Source organism: Alligator mississippiensis, chromosome 1 (genome assembly GCF_030867095.1).
Source record: "Alligator mississippiensis isolate rAllMis1 chromosome 1, rAllMis1, whole genome shotgun sequence".
Classification (NCBI taxonomy): Eukaryota; Metazoa; Chordata; order Crocodylia; family Alligatoridae; genus Alligator; species Alligator mississippiensis.
In genome coordinates, this window is record NC_081824.1 from 482039612 (window position 1) to 482062850 (window position 23239).

The following is a 23239-nucleotide window of genomic DNA, read 5'->3' on the forward strand; positions in this document are numbered from 1 at the left end:
ACAGAGCACCCAGATACAATACATTCCAGAGCAATAAGCTCCAGAGTTGATTCATGCACATTAACTGCACATGTAGATACACCCAGTCTCAGTTGTTGAAACCTAGATTTTTTTTTTCCTTTCCCCACTTACATGACATAGTCAATAATGTGAAGCCAACAAAAAAAAAAGAAACTTGTTATTTTTAAACAAAGTTATGAATTAATAGTAATGGCCCACATGCAAAAAGTCCTGCATCTTTCCCCTTTCCACATCTGCTCCCATCCCAAACCCCACTTCTCATCTATTGAGAGACTTTTTCGTGCCCGGAGGTTGCTCATAGATCCAGATTCTGTTCCATTTATTAGGCATCTAAGTGGATGTCGGTACCTTAGTGAAATCCTGTTCCACTTTGTTCAAGCCTCTGAAGGCACCTCCCAATGAGCACTCACATGCAGTATGATGTGCCTCAAACCCACTTGAGGCACCTCAAACTACATGCAGTGCATGTGCACCCATTCACCACAATGCTAATTTGCACCGCAGCAGGTTTTTTTGACACTGGGAGATCCCAGTATAAAGAAAAAAACCCCAAAAACCACTGCTGAAAAAGCAGTACAGTGCATGTGGCAGCAGCGTGCACCCAGAAAGACAGAGCCTGGACAGAGCCACGCTCTGGCTGCCAGCCAGGTTCTGAGCAGCCATCTCCACACTGCTGATGCCCCTTAAGGCCCCAGGACCCCAGGTAAGGCTGCTGGGACCAGCTCAGGTGCTGGGCCAATCCTCCCCTACCCCACCCAGGACAATTTGCCACGCACCAGAGTTCACATCCAGGAGTGTACCCAAGGACAAATAGCAGCGGCACAGATATGCTGGTGCTATTCGTCCCATGGGAAACATAGGACCCTGCATACTCATTGGGATGTGCCCTGAGAGTCCATTATTGCACTACATTTTGTTAAACGCTCTCAAGACTAAGTTCACACAAACAGAAGTGACATATGTGGGTATTTATTCTGGGACTTGAGAAGGATGGAGTAGGACTTCCTCTTTGTGCTTAAGTCTATCAAGACATCTAATCAGTGAAATAGGATTGGCTCTGACTTGCAGATATCCAACCACAAGAGACAAGCTCTTCTCTGAACCACAGACACTGCTATAAAAATGTAAAGCATGCTGAAAAACCAGCACTGGGTTCCTCAACTTGGGCACTAAACATTTGTGAGAAATGTTATAATCTGACCTAAATGCCACAGTGCCTCTATTTCACAGGTATAACATGGAGATAACAACAGCATGTCATGAAGATGAATTCACTGATTCTTTAGTGCACAAGCACTGTGGTGAAAGCACCAAAGATGTAGCCTTGAGGAAATGTGTACGTTTGAATTCAGTACAATGTTCAGAAAAACTGCCTGTTCGCTACTGAAGCAGAGAGTCCATAAAAAAATAAAATAAAATAAAACCCTCCAAAAACAAACAAGCAAGTAAAACCCCCCAATGTGTAGTCTTATATTTAAAGGATGTATCAAAGAGGTCGTGTTCTGGTTGTACAGACATTCTTTAATCAGACATTTTACATCCACACATGCAGGCATGTGCACTTGCAGCGTTTCAAATAAGAGTGGTACGAATTTGTGCAGGGGATTTTTGCCTCAGCTCACATCCCCGGACATGCACTTTGGTGTGGAGAAAGTTGTGCCACTTGGGACAAAATGACCCTGCCCAGCTCCTCCTGGATCTGCAGTATTAAAACCTTCCCTGACAAGCAGCTCAGGGCTACTTGCCTTCAGGAGCTTCTAGGTCTTCTGCCCCTTCTGCGAGCAGAGGGAGACCCTGGAGCACATGACCCTTGAGTGTGCCAGGCTGCAGCCCCTCCCCCTCCCCCTCCACAACCTCCTTCTGAGGTTCTGGTTGAACTTCCTCCCTACCTTTTTATTTTTGGCACCCCAGCCACAGCCCCACCAAGTCCCGGGACCTCCTGCTCAACCTCCTCCTGGCCCTGGCCAAGTGGGCCCTGTATATGACTAGGAAGGAGGCTCTTGCCAGGAAGACTGTGGGGCCACTTTCCTGTCACTTATCCATGCACATTTGTGGGCAGAGCATCACTGGGTGGTGTCCAGTGGCTCCTTCAATGCCTTTGAGGACTGGGGTGTGGCCTGGAGGGCTCTGCTCAGTGTCCCCCTCCAGAGGACTTATTTTCTCATTTTGAACCTTTGACCCCACCCCCCATGTCACTCCTATTCTGTTTGGAAGTCTACCAACGTATCTATCATCATAATAAAGTACATTCTAAATACCTTTACGTTTTGATGTTTGCTTTTGGTTTTCTTATCGTAGAACAACTAGAGCTCCCTGTGACCCCTTCACTAACTAGGATGTAGGCACAGCTACCCCTGCAGCCACAGCTCCTGCTAGTGGGTCTCATCCTGTCTGCCAGATGGGCACACTGGGTGTGTGATGGGGGGATGTGGGATTTGCAGGAGTGGGGTGGTAAGTGGTGTGTGGGGATATGGGTGAGTGTGTGGGTGGCTGTGGGGGGATGCAGGGGAGTGTAGGGTGTGTGGGTAGGTGTGGATGGATTGTGTGGGGACTGTGGGTGTGGGGAGACTATATGCGGGGGCAGCTAAGGACGAGTGGGTCCCCTTCCCCCCTACATGGCACAGCCCCCCCTCCCCAGCACATGGACTTGCTTTCCTGCAGGGCCCACATCCCCCACTCCACAGCCCACAGCCACCCCTCACAGGGCCCACAGCTCCCCCCCCTCCGCAGAAGCAGCAGGTGTCAGTGTTCAGGGCCTGCTGCTGGCAAAGCCCTCTTTGGCACAGTGAGGTGCTGGCTGCCTCAGACCCAGTGCCACCTGTACCACATGTCATGGGGCCAGCCAGGCTTGGTATGGCACTGTGGACCTTCATGCAGCACCAACCCATGCAGCACAAACCCAGGAGCACCCAGTGTCACCTGGGGCCTGGAGCTGATTGTGGGGACTGTGTGTGGCACCAGGCTGGGTCCTGGCTCCAGAGGCCCTGCACGTCATTGGGCCAGGCTGGTTCCATGGAAGCAGGATCTGGCCTGGTGCCATGCACAGTCCCTGCAAGCAGCACTGGGCCCTGGGTGACAAATCAAGTGGCTCAGTGCTGTCTGAAGGTGCACGGCACCACACTGAGCTGGGTCAGCCCTGCAACAAACGGGATGGGTGGTGCTGGGTCTGAGGTGGCCAGCATCATGCCACACCATGCCACACTTCAGGGGGCTTTGCCAGCAGTGGGCCCTGAGCACTGATGGCTGCTTCTGCTGCTTCTGTGGGGGTGAGCTCTGGACCCTTCAGGGGGGAGCTGTGGGCCCTGTGGTGGGGGACTCACACCCCCAATCAGAACCCCCGCCCCCACTGGGACACATGTCACTGCTGGCTGTGCCTGCAACCAGGCCATGTGCCAGTTAGCTGCTACAACTAGGGCTGCAGGGGGTGGGCAGCATGTGGTGGACCCCAGTCAAGCCCCTCTGACACACCCACCCACAAACCCCACATCACCCACACCCCCACCACTCCCCACATCCCTTTCACATCCCTGTGCCACTCCTCACATCCCCCCACACCCACACCCCCATCCCTAACTTACCAGGCACAATGCCTGGGTCCTGTTGTACCACAGCCTTGCCCTGCTTCTTCTTAGCCCAGCATGCTAAGGGAGCATGCCCCACATGGTGGGGCAGCAGAAACACAGTAGAGACACTCTGGCCAGAAACCAGAGTGTGTCTATGGAGGATCAGCTTCCCAGTTGTCTTGGGGCATGGTCTTGGACCGTGCCCTGCCCTACAGTTTTTCTGTGGATTTCCAGGTATCAAATTTTGAGCCCGTGCTGCAAATATGCCATGCAGGGAATGTTATTTTTGTTCCTTCATGCCTCCTGTGGCATCTCAAACTGTTTTGAGGTGCCACAAGAGACACATGTGGGCTTATCTGGATACATCCTTAATATCTTTTTTTAATAAGTTTTGAGGGTGAGACATAGAACTCACCTCAAAACAGCATACCACCATGAAGTAGAAGTCATCCCGGATGCTTTGGTTTGAGGTTATTACTCCCTCCATCAAGGAGATGTATTCCTGAAGGTGAGTCTTAACATCATCGAATCTAGGAGTAAAGGGATATGGAATATCACATACCCTGTACCCTGGGTTGGTATGGGAGTGGGATGTTTGAGGAGAGGGTTATGAGTGAACAGGGAATCCAACCTGCATTGGAGCAACATTTTGAGAAGAGAGGATTTGACAGTAGGACTTGGGTCCATGCACTCTTCAAAGGGTGACAGGTCACTTGTGGGTTTGTATACTAAAACCAAAGAATAAATTGGATTAAGTTTCTTTTGAGCACAGATATAAAGAATGTACATCAATCTATGACTTCTTTGGTGATCACATGATCAGCTACCCAGTGTGGGCAAATCAGTCCCAGCTCCAGTGGAATAAAAAGCTTACAGTGCTGGTGCTCTTCTCTTTCCCTTTGCACAACTAAATGGGAGTTTTCTAGCCATGGACCGGGGAGTTTTCAGTCTTCCCCAGATGGATGGATGTCTTAGTGTGCACATGTAGACTGATCCTACTCATTACTCATGTACCTGCCTGCCTACAGTCTGAGGCTGGAAGGCAGGGGTGGGGGGAACTATCATAGGAAAGCAGTGCTGGAAGGAACTGCAGGAAGTCATCTAATCTCACCCTCTGCTCAAGGCAGGATTGTCCCTGACTGAAGCATCCCAGCCAAGTGTTTGTCTAACCCGCTCTTGAAAACTTCCAAGGATGGAGATAAATTTCTCAAGGCAGCCTGTTTCAATGCTTGACCACCCTGAGAGTCAGACAGTTCCTCCTAATCTCCAAACTACATTTCCCCTGAGGCAGCTTGAGGCCATGGCTCCTACTTCTATCCCCTGTGACCACAGAGAATTGTCCATATCCAGCTATACTATAAACATCCTTCAGGCATTTGAAAGTATTCAAATCCCTCTGTTGGCAAATTGCATGGTATAAGTGAAACAGGTCTCAGCCCTGCAACCAATTCTACATAAAAAGGAAAAAGTGCTGAGTATATAACCTGCATATAATTTAAGCAAACAAGGGGCTGCATCAGAACCAAGGTGCTTGAGTAAGAAGTAGGCACTTTGTAAATAGCACCACATATACCTGGATATAAGATAAGGTTGTTTCCACTGGTCAGCACTGAGAAAAAGCTCCTCATTCTACAGTCACATATAAGGAAACCTCATTAATATGTGGTCTATCATTAAACTGCTGCTAAATTGTATGTGCTCAGCAATGGAAACCAACTGGGAAGTTAATTAAATAAAGCTAATGCTGAGCATGATTATAAAATGTAGGGCCCATATGGAGAAAACATGCTGATGGGAACCTACAACGCAGATAGATTAGTGAAACCTAGTGGAATAGAATGTATGTTAGTGCATATTATGGTCAGTCCCCCTCAGTGCCATCTTTCTGTCAAGTCATGGTGAGCCACTACCCTAAAAACACATTTTGCCTTCCCCTTCACTCCCACCTTCAGGCTCCATGCAGCTGGATCAGCACCTCTCCTGTCCCATGAGGCACTCAGGACCCCAAGTAAGGCTGCTGGGACCAGCACCTGTGCTGGCTCCATCCTCCTCAACCCCAAGCAGGACAATTTGGCACATGCCAAAACACATGTGCAGAGGTGTGCCCTGGGGCACAAAGCAGTAGCACTTTGTGCCCCTGGAATCATTTGGGTCTGCATGTGGAAATGCACCCTATGAGGTGAAGCTGGACCAAGTTGCCATGCACCTCACCTGCATACAAATTTTTGGAGGATCCAAGGACTCATGACAAAAGCACCTGATTCCAGTCATGAGTGGGGCCTAATTAGCACACGGCTTCTTTGTGGGGAGTATCTGTAGTACACTCACATATTGAGAAGTGTTGAGTTGTGGCTTGAAATACTGTTGACTCCGCTGGTGCCTAGCCCAATGAACTCTAAAGTAAACCCTGAGCCTTTTTGCTTTGGACTAATATCATGCATAATTTGTACTACATATACATGTCAAAGTGCTGTTTAATAGTGTGTTTACATGTGCTAAAATTGGCAGCAGTTTCAAAAAAGGTGAAACACATCAATTCTGGGTGAACTATGTGTATGGGTACTATATGCAAAATACTATGGCTACATTTTTTTTCAAATATGCCATTTTTTCCAATATGCTTCTCACCCCTATGGGCTTAAGGAGATCAGGTTTTGACAATAAGGAGAGGAGAAAGGGGCTGCAGTGGAAAGAAGTTCCAGGGGGCAAGGGCAAGAGGCCTAGATTTATTTTCCCTGCTAAGTTCCTAGTACTTATGGTTGGGGTGAAAACCATTAAAAAAAAAAAAAAAAAAAAAGGAAATACAAATGCTTCCACAGCAAGGGCAAATAAAAAGCACCCAGAATTTGTTTTTGAACTCAGGTTTTCAAGAATCTTACCTGTGATATTTGAATGGGTGGGACTGGTGAGACTGTACTTACCACACCTTGACTCTGTGTGTTCTGAGTTTGAGGGCTTGCAGGCTACAAACTTGATCAGTTGTTCAATGACCTTTGCAGGTGGAGGGTTTCTACCCCCAAAGCAGTAACTGCTGACACACTCCAGAAAGAAAGAGTTGCACTTCCTTCGGAATTTATTACAATTTTCCACTGCCTCCCTAGAGTAAAAAAAAGCAAGAAGCAAAACAGAATTTAACATAGCAAATAAAAGCAGAGTATGATTGCAGCGAAATGGCTGATAACTACACTAAATAAATCCAGACAAAGAAAAAGGCATTCCCAACGAGGGAAAGGACTATTGGAACAACTGTCCAGGAAAAGGTTTTGAAATGCTAATAGCAAATCCCAAATTTCAGAGAGTAAACTGATTTTTGTTCACAGAAGGAACATCGAGAGGTCATTTAGTCCAATCCCCTGCCTGAGGCAGAAATATCCCTATCCAAACCATCCTATACAAATCCATTGTCTACCCTCTTAGTAAGGTGACCATCAACCCTGACATAACACAAGACACCACACCTGACCCTGCCACAGGTAAAGCAGGGGGATCATGGCAGCCAACATCCTTCTTCTGTAAAAGGTTGTCAGTATATGTTCAAGAGATCCCAGGAAAAAGGGTGTGCCCCCCACTACAGAGGAAGGCATAACCCCCACACTCCATACCAATCTTAGCAGGAGATAAAATTCCTTTCTGAGCCCAAATATGGTGACTGATTGGTCTCTGAACAGAGGGAAGATCATCTAGCCAGGAAATTTTGGCTTTAAGTCCTAGCAGGAACATTGGCTCAGACCAGTCAAAATCCCCAGCCTAGGCTGCAGCTAACACCTAATGCCTCCGAGGAAGGAATAAAAATAGTAAGAAGAAACAAAAATAAATTAAAATAAATTAAAAGAATAAAGAAGCCTGACACTTGTATCAGAAAAGGGAGGGGAGCACAGGGGCAGTATTCCCTTCAAACCCCTTGCAGCAATCAACCAAAAAAATAGGCATAGCTACACCTAGATCATACATGACCAGTGATTGCCCAAACTCTTCTTAAAAACTCCAGTGATGGAGAGTTCACAACTTCCCTAGGCAGTCTGTTGCAAGGCTTCACTATTTTAAGAGTGGAGGAGTTTTTTCTGATCTCCAGTCTAAACCTATTTTTCTGTAGCTTAAAATCATTGCTCAACATCTGTCCCTCTGCAGGCAGAATGAAAAGAGGTTCTCCCTCTTCTTTATGGCAGCCCTTCAAGTGTTTGAAGAATGCTATCATGTCCCTTCTTAGATTCATAGATTTATAGATTGTAGAGTTGGAAGGGACCATAATGGATCATTGTATCAGACCCCCTGCCCCTGGCAGGAATGAGGACCCAGGTCACATGTCCCCAGCCAGGTGACTGTCAAGCCTCTTCTTGAAGACCTCCAAGTTAGGTGATAGTACTACCTCTCTTGGAAGCCCATTCCAGATTCTGGCCAGCATGCTGGTTTCTTTTCAGCATCATTTCCCCTGCTGGGCTTTCACAAATGAGCTCTTTGATGACTTTTTCTAGTATTTTCCCAGGGGAAGAGGTAAGATTGACTGGCCTAAGTTACCTAACTCATCCCTTCTCCCCTTCTATAAAATGGGCACCATGTTGGCCCTTTTCCAGTCTTCAGGGACCTGGCCAGAGCACCACGAGCACTCAAACAGTGGCTCAGCTATGACACTGGCCAATTCCTTCGGCACCCATGGATAGAGGTCATCTGGGCCAGGTAACTTGTGCACATCCAGCCCTTCCAAGTGCTCCTAAACTAAGTCAACACTAACCTTTGGTGATCTGGGACCTTTTGGACCTCTGTCTATGCTCAAGGTGGGGGAATTGTCTTGGTCAGTACTTAGGAATACTTAGGAATTCTGAAGCAAAGAACTCATTGAAGAGTTCTGCCTTTACTCTGCACTTTCCTTTTGCTCGCTATGTATCTGTAGAAGGACTTTTTATTGTCCTTAATAGTTGAAGCCAGCCTAAGCTCCAGTCCTGCCTTGGCCAGCCTGACTCCCTGCAATTGCGCGCCAGGGAGGTGTGTGCCTCCTTGGTGGCTGTCCCCTGCTTCCACTGCCTATAAATCTCTTTCTTTGCCCCCAGTCTTTCTTGGAGCTCACTGTTCAGCCAAGGGGTTTTTTTTATCCCCTTACCCCCTTTCTACGTAAGGGGATAGACTCCTTTTGTGCCCCAAGGATCACTCCCTTAAGAAACCTCCAGCCCCCCCCGGATCCCCATTTGCTTGATGCTCTTGAGTTCTGCCACCTCACTAACTAGCCTTCTAAGTTTACTAAAGTTGGCCCTTCTGAAGTCTAACACTTTAGCCTCACTGCATATTTTTCTCAGCCTTCACTGGATAGTGAACTCTGTCAAGTGATGGTCACTATTTCCCAGGTTACTGTGTACTCACAGGTTCCCCACGAGATCATCCCCTGCTGCTAAGACCAGATCTAACAAGGAGCTACCCCGGGTGGGACTGGATACCACCTGGGTTAGGTGGATGTCCTGCACACAGTGTAAGAACCTCCATGAGTGGCTTGTTTTGGCCATCTCTTCCTCCCAGCAGATGTCTGGGTAATTTAGATCCCCCATGACCACTTCCTCCCTTTCCTGTATGGCATCTGAGAGCTGCCTGGAGAATACATCTTCTAGCTTGTCATCCTGGTGAGGAGGTGTGTAGTAGAACCCCACTACCAAGTCCTTTTCCCCTGGCCCTCCCTGGATCCTGACCCACAATGCCTTGGTATTATCCTCCTCCACCCCTGCCTTGATGATGGAAGATGTGTACTTCTCCTTAACATAGAGAGCTACACCCTCACCTATTTTTTCCACTCTGTCACATCTATACAACCTGTACCCCACAATGCCTACCGCCCAGTCATGCGTAGAGGCCCACCATGTTTCAGTTAAGCTGACTAGGTCATGCTGTGTGCTAGCAAGTAGGAGTGTGAGCTCCTCCTGCTTATTCCCCACACTCCTGGCATTCTAAAGTGACTTCTCCACAAGCTAAACTTGCTTAGCTCCTTCAAGCTCTCCTCATATGACTTTTTTTCCAAATTCTTGAATATGTTTCTCACCTGCCTCTGGACCCTCTCTACTTTCTCCAAATTCTTTCTAAAATTTGGGGCCCAAAACTGCCCACAGTACTCCAGATGAGGCATGTGGAGAAATCACCCCCCTCTCCCAGTCTGCCCCACTGCTGTAAGCAGGCAGTTCCCTCCCCCCATCTGTTTCATTTACCACTGGGCTGTGACCTGGCTGGAGACATTCCTGAGGGAGGGGAGAGCTCGCTCTTCACTGTGTCCTGTGTAAACCTCAACCCTCACCTGAGGTTGGTGATGTTTTTCAAACTGACCAACCAGTGGCAGCCATGGTCTGAGGATACTGGTTTGGGGTGGGAACTTAGTGATGAGATCACGACAGGAATATATATGGTCCCTTCTTCCTGGAAGTGGGAGAGCCATGTTTTGGGGACACTGCCAACAAGCCGTGGTGCTTCTAGAGTGTTAGATCCTGACTTTATGTGATGCCTAATGACTGGATAGCTGCAAGCCGATACACTTATTGGATTATCAAAGCTGTGGTTTATTGCATGACAGCACTTGGGACACTTAGAACCGGAGTGACCTAGAGTATCTTTTTTAACAATCTTTTATTACGCTTGATTAACATATACCTTACTTTGTTTCCTCCCTTCTCCCACCTTCTTCCCTCCCATTTTATGATCCTGCCCCTGTTTACTGTTTACTTGCTTTGCATACTCTGATATAGCCTATATAGCACTTTATTCCCCCTCATACTTTGACCTCTGGTGCCCCTTGTTGTTGCTAAACAGTTGTTAGGGATATTCATCTATATCACATTCAGCACATTCTTGTTACTTTTGTTCCCCTCTTCCTGTGCACCGGTAGCCTTCAGCATTTCCTCTTATCTTAACTTTCCACTATCCTAACACAGAGCAGGCTCAACCAGCCCCTGAATGGAATTGTGAGTAACTTATCTGAACTGTAGCCAGTAACTTAGACCTACGTCTTCTGAACTCGTACTCAAAGGGAACACAAGCCTCGTATACTGTTTTGCTCAAGGCTGTTTTCTTTTGAAGTTCCTTTTGGTTTGCATTCCTTCCCTAGGCCCACCCTCTCCAATCATTAAAGCTATCTATCATAACAAGCCTTATTGTACATGTTTCAGAGGGATACGGAAAGACTTTTTGCTCCCTTTGCACAGCTGACTAAGAGAGGCTACCTTTTATGCTTCCGACTGAAGGAAGCACCCCAAAATTGCATGGTGAATTAAGCATCCTCAAGGTCTACAAGGCCTGTGTACCCTGTGAGGCACAGGGCCTGAACAAAGACCAGACCTCGGGTGGTGGCAGCGGTTACCCCAGGCTTCTGGATGTTCTCCAGAAAGGGGGTTGGCCAGAAGTTGGTGCCCCTGGGGAGGCATCCAAAGTTTGGCTTTGGTCAAGCGCAATGAGGAGGGTTGCTCTGCACCAGAGCGTCCCCTACTGGCCTGCCACTAGGCCTATCCAGTGCTATGTAGAGAGGCACTATCACCTCCTGCATCTTTCACTTAAAGCTTCCATTGCTGCATCCCAAAAACACATTCCTCTTTTCTCTAGCTGCATCATACTACAGACTCATGTTGAGTTTGTGATCTACCAAGACTCCTAGGTCCTTCTCCATAGTGCCATCATCCAGCCAGGTGTCATCCACATTGTTTCTGGTTTTGGTTATTCCTCCTGCTGTGTAGGATCCCACTGCATGAACACACTTGCTGAGTTCATGGATTCACCAGGTGATCATGAGTGCTATGACTAACTTCTTGTCACCCCCACTATTGTTCAGTGATGTATTTTGGGGAGAAGGTGGAGCAGCCACCTCAGGCAACAACTTGAAGGAGAGGTTGGGAAAAAAAAAAGTGGCTGTCACCACCATGGCTCACAAGGGATGGTGGCAACCTGGGTGCCAAGTCACGTTATTACACCTCTTTTGCAGTCCCTAGATTAGGAGCAAAAACACCATTCTGCAAAGAGTTGACAATGGCAAAGCTTTGAGCCCCATGACTGGAATGGATTCTTCCATCACTTAGGGCTATTTTCAAGAGGGTGACTTCAGAACCTAAATTGCCACTTTGGGCCCCTAGGTCCATAACTTAAGGAACTTTTAGTGCACAAAAAACTCTGCCTAACATGGAAGGCACTAAAGCTAGGTACTAAATCAGTTTACACAGTCTAATGGCTCTCTCATCCATCTACCTAAGTGTCACTTTTGGTACATATGAATAGCCTGTGATTCTATTTCCTTTGGCAAAATCAAATGGATACCTGAGAACAGGCATGTGAAGAACAGCACAAAGGGTCTTTGCACAGTTTAGTCTAAAAGCCTAAGAGTTATAGCACTCAACTAGGAAGTGGGAAACCTCTAGCCACCAAGCCCCGGCCTAGGTGTTACTGGGGGTTCAAAAACCACACACACAAAAAAGCTAACCAAGCAATCAAAGCCCAAAACCCTTCCTCTTCATCCAGAAGGGAATGTCAACTCTGGGCGCCTGGCATTCTTAAGCCTCTTTGTGCCTCCACCTACATTATAAAGTAATCACTTCTAGCTGGCCCCCAGCTTCACAGTAAAAGTCAGGATAGATTTATACCCTATAGAGGAGCAAAGCAGCCAGATGCACTATTATCTGCTGAATGCCTTCAGCTGGGGTCCAAGCCCTTCAGGAGCTAAGCAACTCCTTCCAGGCAAAAACTTCCTCACTTCTTTTTATTCATTTCATCCAGTCACTTCTGTGTAACCCATGTTAGGCCTAAATCCACCCATAACTGCAGAGGGAGACTGAGTGCTTCATCCAGGGCTGTTTTCCTGCACAGGCAGCCTTCTGGAGCCTCTACAGATTTTAAACTAATCCCAAATGTAGAAGCAAATTGTCCCTTCTCCTCCCTACTCAGAGGCATGTCCCCTTCCACCAACCCCTACCTGCTGTGGCTGCTTTCCCTGCTGTCCCAGGAGCAGAAGAATTTTTATAGCCGCTCCTGCCCACTCCAGATTGATTGTGGAGGAGATGGGCTCATCTAAGGCAGCAACAGTGGCATCTGCTTCCCGTCCCTGCTCCTGGGCAGTTCACTGGAATGCAACCTCCTCACCATTGCTGCTACCACTGTTCCCAGCTATCCCAGCCCCTGTGCAGCTCAGCTGGAGCAGTCATGAGCAAAGCTTCCCCCAACCTGGGACAGCGGGAAAAGGAGCAGCAACTGGATGAGGAGGGAACAGAAAAGGAAGGGACGGATGTGCCTCTGAGCCCATAGGGAAAGCAGGGATGCTTACTTTGGGAATTTTAAAAAGTGCTCAGAGGCTCCTGCAGCACAGTCTGAGCACAAAAATGGGTTGCGTGGAGGAGGCTAGGGACAGGGGTGCAGTCGTCTCTGCAGTGCAGGTGCCTGCTCCCATACTCCCCTTTGCCAAATCTTGGATCTGCCCCTGACGAGCATACAGGGCTCCAGACAACCAATAGTGACTGAGACGATCAAGAATGTTCCTGCCCCATGAGACTCCAAAATGCTGTTGTTTGGTGTCCATCAGATACCTGGTGACCTGAGAGGCTGTGGGTGTGTAGTCCTCGGGGATGTTCTTCTTACAAATCCTGCACTGCTTGTCAGTCCAACTCAAGATGCACTGTGTGCAGAAAATGTGTTCACAGGGCAACTCGGCTGGGTCAGTGATCTCCTTCTGGCAGCTTCTGCACTTGTCCACACCTTTTCTGAAACATACCACAAAAATGGAAAAGGACACTCAGGCTTGCTTTACACAATGAGTTTGAGCCAGTTCTTCTTGGAGGAGAGAATTTTTGACTGGTCTAATTAAACTGTGCAACCTCATCTATATTGAAATAAAGGGGCTGAGACTGATGTAACTTTGCTTCCCACAGGGGAACAGCTTTGTCTACACATCATCATAGTAGGAAAACTGTGCCCATGCCAGGCAGTTCTATCACTTTAATTATATGGATAGAGCACAATGAAGCACAACTTTCTGAACAGAAAGGCCTTACAGGTTTTGATTTTCAGGGCCTGGCATGTAAGAGAGTCAAATGTGCACTGTAGAGTACATGTAAACTCAGCTCAGTTGTCCATAAAAAATACGTTTCATCTAGAAAATTAAAATTCGGTATTTTGCTTCAGAGAATTCATGAACTGTCTGCCAAATTTAGGATTCTTGAAAATTTCCTTCCCATGGAAAATTCCCCATTTCTTATATTTTACTCTAATTAACAACCACACACACACACACACACACACACACACACACACACACACACACACACACACACAAGAAAAAAAAGAAAAAGAAAAAATGCTTAGAAATGCAAAATTTTCTGTAGCTAGGAAAAGTCAGCCTAAGTAGGATTTGGACCTAAATATGTACTTGTTGAAAAATGTCCCCATACAAGTCTGCTTGCTTGACTTACACAAAGTAAACGTTGACAGCATTGCTGCTGCATATCTTCAGCACTTTAGTCACAACCTCAAAAATCTTCTCTGGTTTCAGATCTTCAGTTTTATACAGATTCTAGATCAAACAGAGCACAGCAAACATCATTACACTCTAGCTGAGTGACATATTAAAGCATTAAGCAGACAAGGTTCTTTGGGTAAATGTGGTATCTTTTATTAGTTTAACTAAATAGTTGGAAAAAAAATTGTTCTTTGCAAGCTTTTGGGCAGTAGCATCATTTTTTAGGCATAAAGAGAGACTACTGGTGTTGTGTGTTCTCCATGGTGGAATAGAAGCCAATATGCAAAATGTAGGTCTGTGAAAATGCAAATGTGCGGCAGTAAGAATCAGAGGCAATGGGAGGTAATAGTTGGGAGACAGGTAGGTGGTGGGGGAGAAGCAGGGGTAAGTTGACTTGGTGATAGGGTGTAGCTGGTAAAATATAAAGAGGTTACCTGGGGTTACTGGATGGCAGGCAGGTTATAATGTGCCATAAATCCAATGTCTATATTTAGTCCATGAGTTTTTGTATCCAATACATACTTCACTTCATAAAACTACTGGATACAAAAAATATGGGCTGGGAGGTGCATGCAGGTAGCTGTAGTGTGAAAGCAGCGTCCACGCAGAAGGAAGCTGCACTGGGACCAGGGAGCTGGAAGCTGCTTCCATGTTGATGCCATTTTTTCCCTCTCTTCCTCCCCATTACCCAGCCTAGTCCTGGTGCAGCTTCCCTCCAGCTGGGAGTTATACTTGCACTAAGTAGAAGGATCAGGCTAGCTATGGGAATCAAGGACAACAAAAAGTTCTGCTTCAGATATGTGGGAAGTCAAAGAAAGAACAAAGATAGCACTGGACCCTTGAAAGATTTAACAGAGCAACTGACATCTGATGCCCAAGAAATGGACATCTGATGCCCAACTGATGTGTGCAATTCTGGGCGCCGCACTTCAAGAGGGATGTGGATAACCTGGAGAGGGTCCAGAGAAGGGCCACTCCTATGGTTAAGGGCTTGCAGGCCAAGCCCTATGAGGAGAGACTACGGCACCTGGACCTCTTCAGCCTCCACAAGAGAAGGTTGAGGCGACCTTGTGGCTGCCTATAAATTCATCATGGGGGCACAGAAGGGAATTGGTGAGGCTTTACTCACCAAGGCGCCCCCGGGGTTTACAAGAAACAATGGCCACAAGCTAGCAGAGAGCAGATTTAGATCGGACATTAGGAAGAACTTCTTCACAGTTCGAGTGGCCAAGGTCTGGAACGGGCTCCCAAGGGAGGTGGTGCTCTCCCCTACCCTGGGGGTCTTCAAGAGGAGGTTAGACGAGTATCTAGCTGGGGTCATCTAGACCCAGCACTCTTTCCTGCTTATGCAGGGGGTCGGACTCGATGATCTATTGAGGTCCCTTCCGACCCTAACATCTATGAATCTATGAATCTATGAATATAGTGAAGCGGCGCACTGAGGAGCTAGAGTGGGAGCAGGATCAGGGTGGCCATTAAGGGGTGCTATAGCCACCCTTAGGGACAAGTCCTGCTACATCTATGACTCTCCAGGGGCTGGGGAGTTGAGGCTGCAGGAGCTGTGCAGGGCCTCTGCAGCATGGCCGAGCTCCCATCTCCCCTCTTCAACCCTTTCAAAGCCACAGAGCACATGGAGGGAACAGGATAGGATTGAGTGAATCAAAGGGCTGGATTCCTCCAAAACTTGGTGGGGGCTAAAGGGCTGCACTAGTGCACTGTCTAATTCCGCTAGGGTCTGAACCACCAGCTAGGGACCATGTTGAAAACGTACCTTCCAGAGGAAGACAGACTGCTTCACAATGGTCTTCAGCAGCTTCTCATCCATCTTTGTCTCATCATGCAGAAGGTGATCAATGAGCAGGTAGGTGATGTTAGTGCAATCCCATCGGTGCCTGAAAAAGAAATGAAGCTCTCTGATTTCTAATAACTACCCTGTTTGAATAATTAATCCAAGGGAGTACACTGTTGAGGAAACATCAGCTTTTCCCCAGACCATGGAAGAAAACCAGCAGCCTGGGTGAGATTTCTGACCCAGACAGTAGGTCCTAGGGATCACACTTACACTGGGATAGGGTCTGAATGTGCTCAGGGAATGATACAATGGGAAACAAAAGGAATAATTTGTGCTTTCATCCCCCTGCTGTGTAAAGCTAGTAAACATGCTGAAGGATTGCTGCTCAGGGCTTCTGACTTGTTTGCTCTTGCTCTGTTGATAAAGCAAGCCCAGCATAAAGGGCTATAAAGAGACCAATAGTTGGAGCTTTATTCTCCACCCCTGGCTGCTGACACAGTAATTCAGCATGCACATCCCATTCTGCAATATTTACAATGACTGTTTTCAAACATGAGGTTTGCATCAGCTACGTAGGCAGGCAGTCATCAGGAGGTGTCATTAAAAAAAGCCTGGTGCTCTGATCATGTGATGGAGCTTTGTCATTAGTAGCTCTGTACCTTTACAGTTTGGGACCTTGTAGCATCATTTTTAACCATGTCAAAAAAATCTCTGCTGCTACCTGAGGAGACACTTCTCATTTCACAGAGGACTACACAGGTGAAAAAGGCACCACAAATAAGGAAGCAGTAAAAGATGTTCTAGTGAAGGGAACCAGGATGACTTCACTGCTACTGGAGAGAGCAGCTCAACTCCACTAGGAAAATAACAGGGTTCCATCCTTTCCATGGATAGTAGTAGGGGAAGACACAGAAAACACTAAGGAGGCATCATACAGGACATGGATCATAATTGGGAAGGCATCCCTATGTACAGCGGGGAGAGGAAAGCACACTCTACATACATATATGTATACAAACTCACACAAAATATATTCTCTCTATAAGTATATATGATTGTATGTATATATGTATGTGTATGATGTGTAAGTATATATATACACACACACACATATAAACAGACACACCCACACATTTTTAATTTATATATATATATATATATATATATATATAAAAATTAATATATAATGTGTATATATATATATATATAAATAAATTAAAAATATGTGTGACTGTATATATGTGTGTGTTTATGTGTGTGTATATGTATATATAATATATCTATTTTTATATTTATATATAGAGATATAGATTATATTGATATATCTATATTTTTATATAGATATATTTATATAGAGATATAGATATACTTATCTATATCTTTATATAGGTATTTATATTATATAGATATAATAGTCCAGATAGTCTTCCTAATCGGGGGGTGCAGATAGTCTTCCTAATTGGGGGGTGGCACACGCAGCTACGCAAGGCCTTAAATGCCTGTATACCAATGCTCGGAGTATGGGGAATAAACAGGAGGAACTCACCCTCAGAATAGCCAGTTCAAACCCAGACATAGTAGGGATTACAGAAAAGTGGTAGGATTCATCCCATGACTGGGCAGTTAGCATTAGGGGCTATAGGCTCTACAGGCAGGATAAAGAAGGAAAGAAGGGACGGGTGTGGAGCTCTATGTCAAAAAGCAATTCACATCCTCTGCCAGCAAAATGGGGTCAGAAGAGGGGCAAGCTGAAGTGCTCTGGGTGAAGATACAAGGGGGTTGTGGGGAGAAGGATTTAACGGTGGGGGTCTACAACAGACCCCACAACCAAGGGGAGGAGCTGGACCGGGAATTTTTGGGCCAGCTTGCAGAGGCACTTAAGGCGAGGGATGCAGTTGTCATGAGTGATCTAAATTACCCTGACATCTACTGGGAGGAGCAGTCAGCCAGGTTGGACCATTCCAGAAGGTTCCTGGCCAAGATACAGGACCTCCACTTAACCCAGGAGGTGCACAGTCCCACCAGAGGAAATGCCCTGTTGGACCTGGTCCTGGCCACAGGCGATGATCTGGTAAGGGGGCTCCAGGTCCTTGACCACCTGGGTGATAGCTATCATTGCTTGCTGAATTCATCCTCCAGCGCAGGGTGACAAGGGCCTGCAGCAAGGCGGTAGCCCTAGACTTCAAGAGGGCCAACTTCAACGAGTTGAGGAGATTGGTCGGAGAGACACTGCGGTTCTTGAGGGCAGGGGAACTCAGTGCCCAAGATGAGTGGTCGTTCCTTAAGGAGACGATACTCAGGGCCCAAGAGGTGATGATCCCAACAAGAAGCAAGGGGGGCAAGAGTGCCCAAAAGCCTCCCTGACTCACCAAGGACATCCGGGAATGTCTGGTTTCCCAAAAGGTGGCATACATCCGGTGGAGGGGGGCGGGGCGTGATCTCCAAAGAGGAGTATACCTCCACTGCTTGGGCCTGTAGGGGGCTGTTAGGAAAGCTAAGGCAGACATAGAGCTAGGACTAGTGTCCAAGATCAAAGATAATAAAAAGTCCTTTTTCAAATATATAGGGAGGATGAAGAAGGCACCAGGAAATGTGGGGCCCCTTCAAGATACGCTGGGCAATCTGGTGGTCACACCAGAGGAGAAGGCAGACCTCTTTAACAAATTCTTCACCTCCGTTTTCTTGGGCAGAGACCGGGACTCCTCCACCGTGATTCAAGATGGACTCGAGGGGAACGCCTCAAGACCGAAGGTTGAGGAGGACCAGGTTAGAGTGCTTCTGGAGGGGCTGGACGTGTTCACGTCAGCAGGTCCAGATGCTCTCCACCCCAGGGTGTTGAGGGAGCTAGCAGGGGTTATTTCAGGGCCCTTGACACGGCTTTACAAGCGCTCGGCCAAGTGCCAGATGACTGGAAGAAAGCCAATGTGGTCCCCATCTTCAAAAAAGGGAAGAGGGAGGACCCGGGAAACTATAGGCCCGTCAGTCTTACCTCAATCCTGGGGAAACTCTTTGAGAAGATCATCAAGGAGCACATCTGTGATGGGCCAGCATCAGGGATAATGCTCAAGGGCAACCAGCACGGTTTCATTAGGGGCAGGTCATGTCAGACCAACCTGATTGCCTTTTACGATCAGGTCACAAAAGCATTGGATACAGGTGTTGCCATGGATGTAGTCTTTCTGGACTTCAGCAAGGCCTTTGACACTGTCGACCACCCCATCCTCATTAAAAAACTAGGTGACTGTGGCATTGATGCCTACACAGTCAGATGGATTGCAAATTGGCTGAAGGGTTGTACTCAGAGGGTGGTGGTGGACAGGTCATATTTGACCTGGGGGGAAGTGGGCAGCGGAGTCCCCCAGGGCTTGGTCCATGGGTCCGCAGTGTTCAATTTCTTTATCAGCGATTTGGATGATGGGTTGAAAAGCAACCTGTTCAAATTTGCTGATGATACCAAAATTTGGGGAGAAGTGGGCACGTTAGCATGGAGGGAGAGACTGCAGAGAGACCTAGATAGGTTGCAGGGGTGGGCTAACAAAAACAGGATGCATTTCAATACTGGCAAGTGCAGGGTGCTGCACTTGGGCAGTAGTAACCAGCAGCACAGTTCTAAGATGGGAAACTCCCTTCTTGAGAGCACGGAGGCAGAAAGGGATCTTGGAGTCATTGACTCAAAGATGAACATGGGCCAACAATGCGATGTCACGGTCGACAGGGCTAACCGGACCCTATTGTGCATCCACAGATGCATCTCAAGCAGGTCCAAGGAGGTGATCCTTCCCCTCTACGTGACACTGGTCAGGATGCAGCTGGAGTACTGTGTCCAGTTCTGGGCACCCCACTTCAAGAGAGATGTGGACAACATTGAAAGCATCCAGAGGAGGGCCACCCACATGATCCGGGGACAGCAGGGCAGACCCTACAATGAGAGGTTATGGGACCTGAACTTGTTCAGCCTTCACAAGAGAAGGCTGAGGGGGGACCTGGTGACGGTCTATAAACTCACTAGGGGGGACCAGAAGGGTTTGGGGGAGACCTTGTTTCCCCTAGCGCCCCCCAGGATAACAAGGAATAACGGCCACAAGTTGTTGGAGAGTAGGTTCAGATTAGACATCCACAGGGACTACTTCACAGTCAGGGCGGCTAGGATCTGGAACCGACTTCCAAGGGAAGTGGTGCTGGCTCCTACCTTGGCGGTCTTTAAGAAGTGGCTCGATGCCTACCTGGCTGGGGTCATTTGAGCCCAGTTTTCTTCCTGGCCAGGCAGGGGGTTGGACCTGAAGATCCAGAAGGTCCCTTCCAACCCGACTTCTATGATTCTATGATAGTTATCTACATCTTTGTATAGATATAGATATATTTATATAGATATATTAATATCCATATATATCTATATACATATCTATATCTAGCTATAGCTAAATATATTGCTATATATATCTATATCTATTAGGACTGGGTAAATAGGCACATATTCGATTCAGATATGGCTGATTTGGACTTGATCAATCTGATTTGGAGATTCGACCACAGGGTATAATGGGGAATCAATGAAATATTTATAACTTTATTATTTATTTGGTGATTCAGACGAAACTTGCAGGGGTGATAGCCTCTGCTGATGGCATGAAACTTCCCAAGCTCCAAGGTGATAGGTCCAGGAGTTTCTGGGAAAGTGCACCTCAAATTCCTGAAAGCAAAAGTCATACCAAGTATGTGTGTTAAGTCACAGTGGGGTGAAAACTGCAGGGGTGTTAGGTCTTGCTGATGCCGCAAAGCCTGACAGGTTTCAAGGAGATAGGTGCAGGGGTTTCTGGGAAACTGTACCACAAACTGCTGACAAGCCAAACTCATGACATAGGTGACACTGTGTGAGTGTTAAGGTGGAGCAGGGTGAAACTCCTCCAGGCCTGCTAGCCCCTGCTGTGGCCACAAAGCTTTCCAGCTGCCAAAGAGATAAGTACAGGGGGATTCTGGGTTCTGGGGCCCTGCACCTCTGGCCGCAGGCAGGCAAAACTCGTGACATGGGTGATTGTGGGACTGTTTGTGTGTTCAGGTATTCTCAAAAATGCAGGCAAGAACCTGCCGGTGCTATTGGTGTTGAGCCAGCTAAGTTATTTTGACCTGCTACTGTTTACAGTGGTGGACTGGACCAGACCGAGGCTGTAGGGGAGGAGGAGGACTCACGGGGGCACACAAAAAACAACAAAGTTCAAAATATCTCACCATTTTAGTTGTCAGAGTTGGAGGTATGGTTTCCCACAAACCCCTGCACGTATCTCTTTGATACATGGCAGGCTTTGTGGCCTCAGTGAGAACCGCCACCACTGCAGGTTTCGCCCTGCTGTGTCTTACACACACACACACACACACACACACACACACACACACACACACACACACACACACTCGCGTGACATAAGTTTTACTTTCAGGAGTTTGAGGTGCAGTTTTCCAGAAACACCTGCACCTCTCACCTTGAAACTTGGTAGATTTCATGCCTTGGAAAGGGGATACCAGCCCTGTAATTTTCATGCACACCTGAGGACAGGAGGGTGATCTAGGCAGCTCTTGACAGGCTCAGGAAATGGGTGGATGAGAAGCTGATGGTGCTCAACACCGAAAAATGTAAGGCTCTCTATCTTGGAAAGGAAAACCTGCAGCATGCTTATAGGCTCGGTAGTGCTATGCTGGCTAGCACTACAGACAAGAGGGACTTGGGGGTCATGACTGACCACAAGATGAACATGAGTCTGAAATGTGATGCTGTGGCTAGTAAAGCGACCAAAACGCTGGCTTGCATCCATAGATGCTTCTCAAGCAAATCCCGGGACGGCATTCTCCCCTTGTACTCAGCCTTGGTGAGGCCGCAGCTGGAGTACTGCGTCCAGTTTTGGTCTCCTCAGTTCAAAAAAGATGTGGAGAAGCTTGAGAGAGTGCAGAGGAGAGTTACGTGCATGATCAGAGGTCAGAAACACAGACGTTATGAAGAGAGGCTGAGAGCCATGGGACTGTTCAGCCTGGAAAAGCGCAGGCTCAGGGGTGATCTGGTGGCCACCTATAAGTTTATAAAGGGTGCTCACCAGGATCTGGGGGAACGTGTGTTCACCAGAGCACTCCAAGGGATGACAAGATTGAACGGTCACAAACTCCTCCACGACCGATTCAGGCTAGACATGACGAAGAACTTATTTACTGTCCGACCTCCCAAGGTTTGGAATAGACTGCCACCAGAGGTGGTTCAAACACCAACTTTGAATGCCTATAAGACACATTTGGATGCTTATCTTACTGGGATCCTATGACCCCATCTGACTTCCTGCCCCTGGGGAAGGACTCGATGATCCTTTGGGGTTCCTTCCAGCCTGAACGTCTATGAAATCTATGAAATCTATGAAATCCAGATCAGCCAAAAAAACAACAAAGTCATAGATCTTTAATTGATTCCCCATTATACTCTATGGCCAAATCTCCAAATGGCTGAATCATTTCCAAATCTATTCCGAATTGATTTGGAAGGTCCAGATTGATTCACAAAGCCTAACTCTTCTAGCAATTTGATTCAGATGTGTAACTTTGGGCTCTGAATCATCCAAACCATCTCCGAATCCAAATTCTAATCCAAAACTTTGCACAGCACTAATAGGTATATCTATATAGATACACACACATCTATCTATCTATCTATCTATCTATCTATCTATCTATCTATCTATCTATCTATCTATCTATCTATCTATCATAATTTTTCAAGCCAAAATCTAAACATTCTCTAGCAACTTAATGTTTTGGTCAAAAATGGAGACCAAACTCAGGCCAAAAACTGAGACCCTCCCACAAACCATTTGCTGAAAACCATTACAAAAATCAACTGAAAATTTGAATTTTAAGGAAAGCAGATGGTGTGCAAACTATTTTTTTTTTATCCTGGAAACTGAGTTTCTGTTAAAAAAAACAAAGTATCAAAATATCAATGTATCAATGGAAAAATGTTTATATTTACATCCTTTTGCAAACAGGAAATTAAATTGTGTATTCTTTCAAATACACAGACTTGACTTTCAGTGTGAATGAGTACTTACAATATGCTACTCAATAGTTCCCCCTTTTTTCTATCCAATCGTATTTGGTAATCATCTGATGTGATCCTATTCAGAGCGTGCTTAATGGACTTGATTCTTTTCAGCCATGCAAGGCAGCTGTCAAACGATCCAAATGTCTCCTCTGTGGGTTGCAGTTGTCGCAGGATGGTGTTCAGTGCATCCAGAGATAGGAACTGAAATGACATGGAAGAAATATTTAAGAAATGATATTTTTGTTGGTAGGTAGAAGGGAACGGGGGCCAGGGGCAGGGGCAGGGGCAGATCCAGGGTGATCCAGTGATGCAGCTGTACCTCTTTGGATTCC

The 23239-nt window shown here is 46.9% G+C and overlaps 1 protein-coding gene across 1 annotated transcript in view; it reads right to left on the reverse strand.

The window, feature by feature from the left end:
• Positions 1-23239, reverse strand: part of LOC102575918 (E3 ubiquitin-protein ligase rnf213-alpha) — a 133267-nt gene that overhangs the window by 74166 nt on the left and 35862 nt on the right. The window contains exons 13-19 of the mRNA XM_014607628.3: positions 22915-23108; positions 15812-15932; positions 13994-14094; positions 13112-13285; positions 6506-6681; positions 4216-4312; positions 4000-4114 (exon numbers count right to left, since the gene is read on the reverse strand). Coding sequence (XP_014463114.3) covers positions 4000-4114; positions 4216-4312; positions 6506-6681; positions 13112-13285; positions 13994-14094; positions 15812-15932; positions 22915-23108 — 978 coding nt within the window. The remainder of the gene's footprint in view (positions 1-3999; positions 4115-4215; positions 4313-6505; positions 6682-13111; positions 13286-13993; positions 14095-15811; positions 15933-22914; positions 23109-23239) is intronic.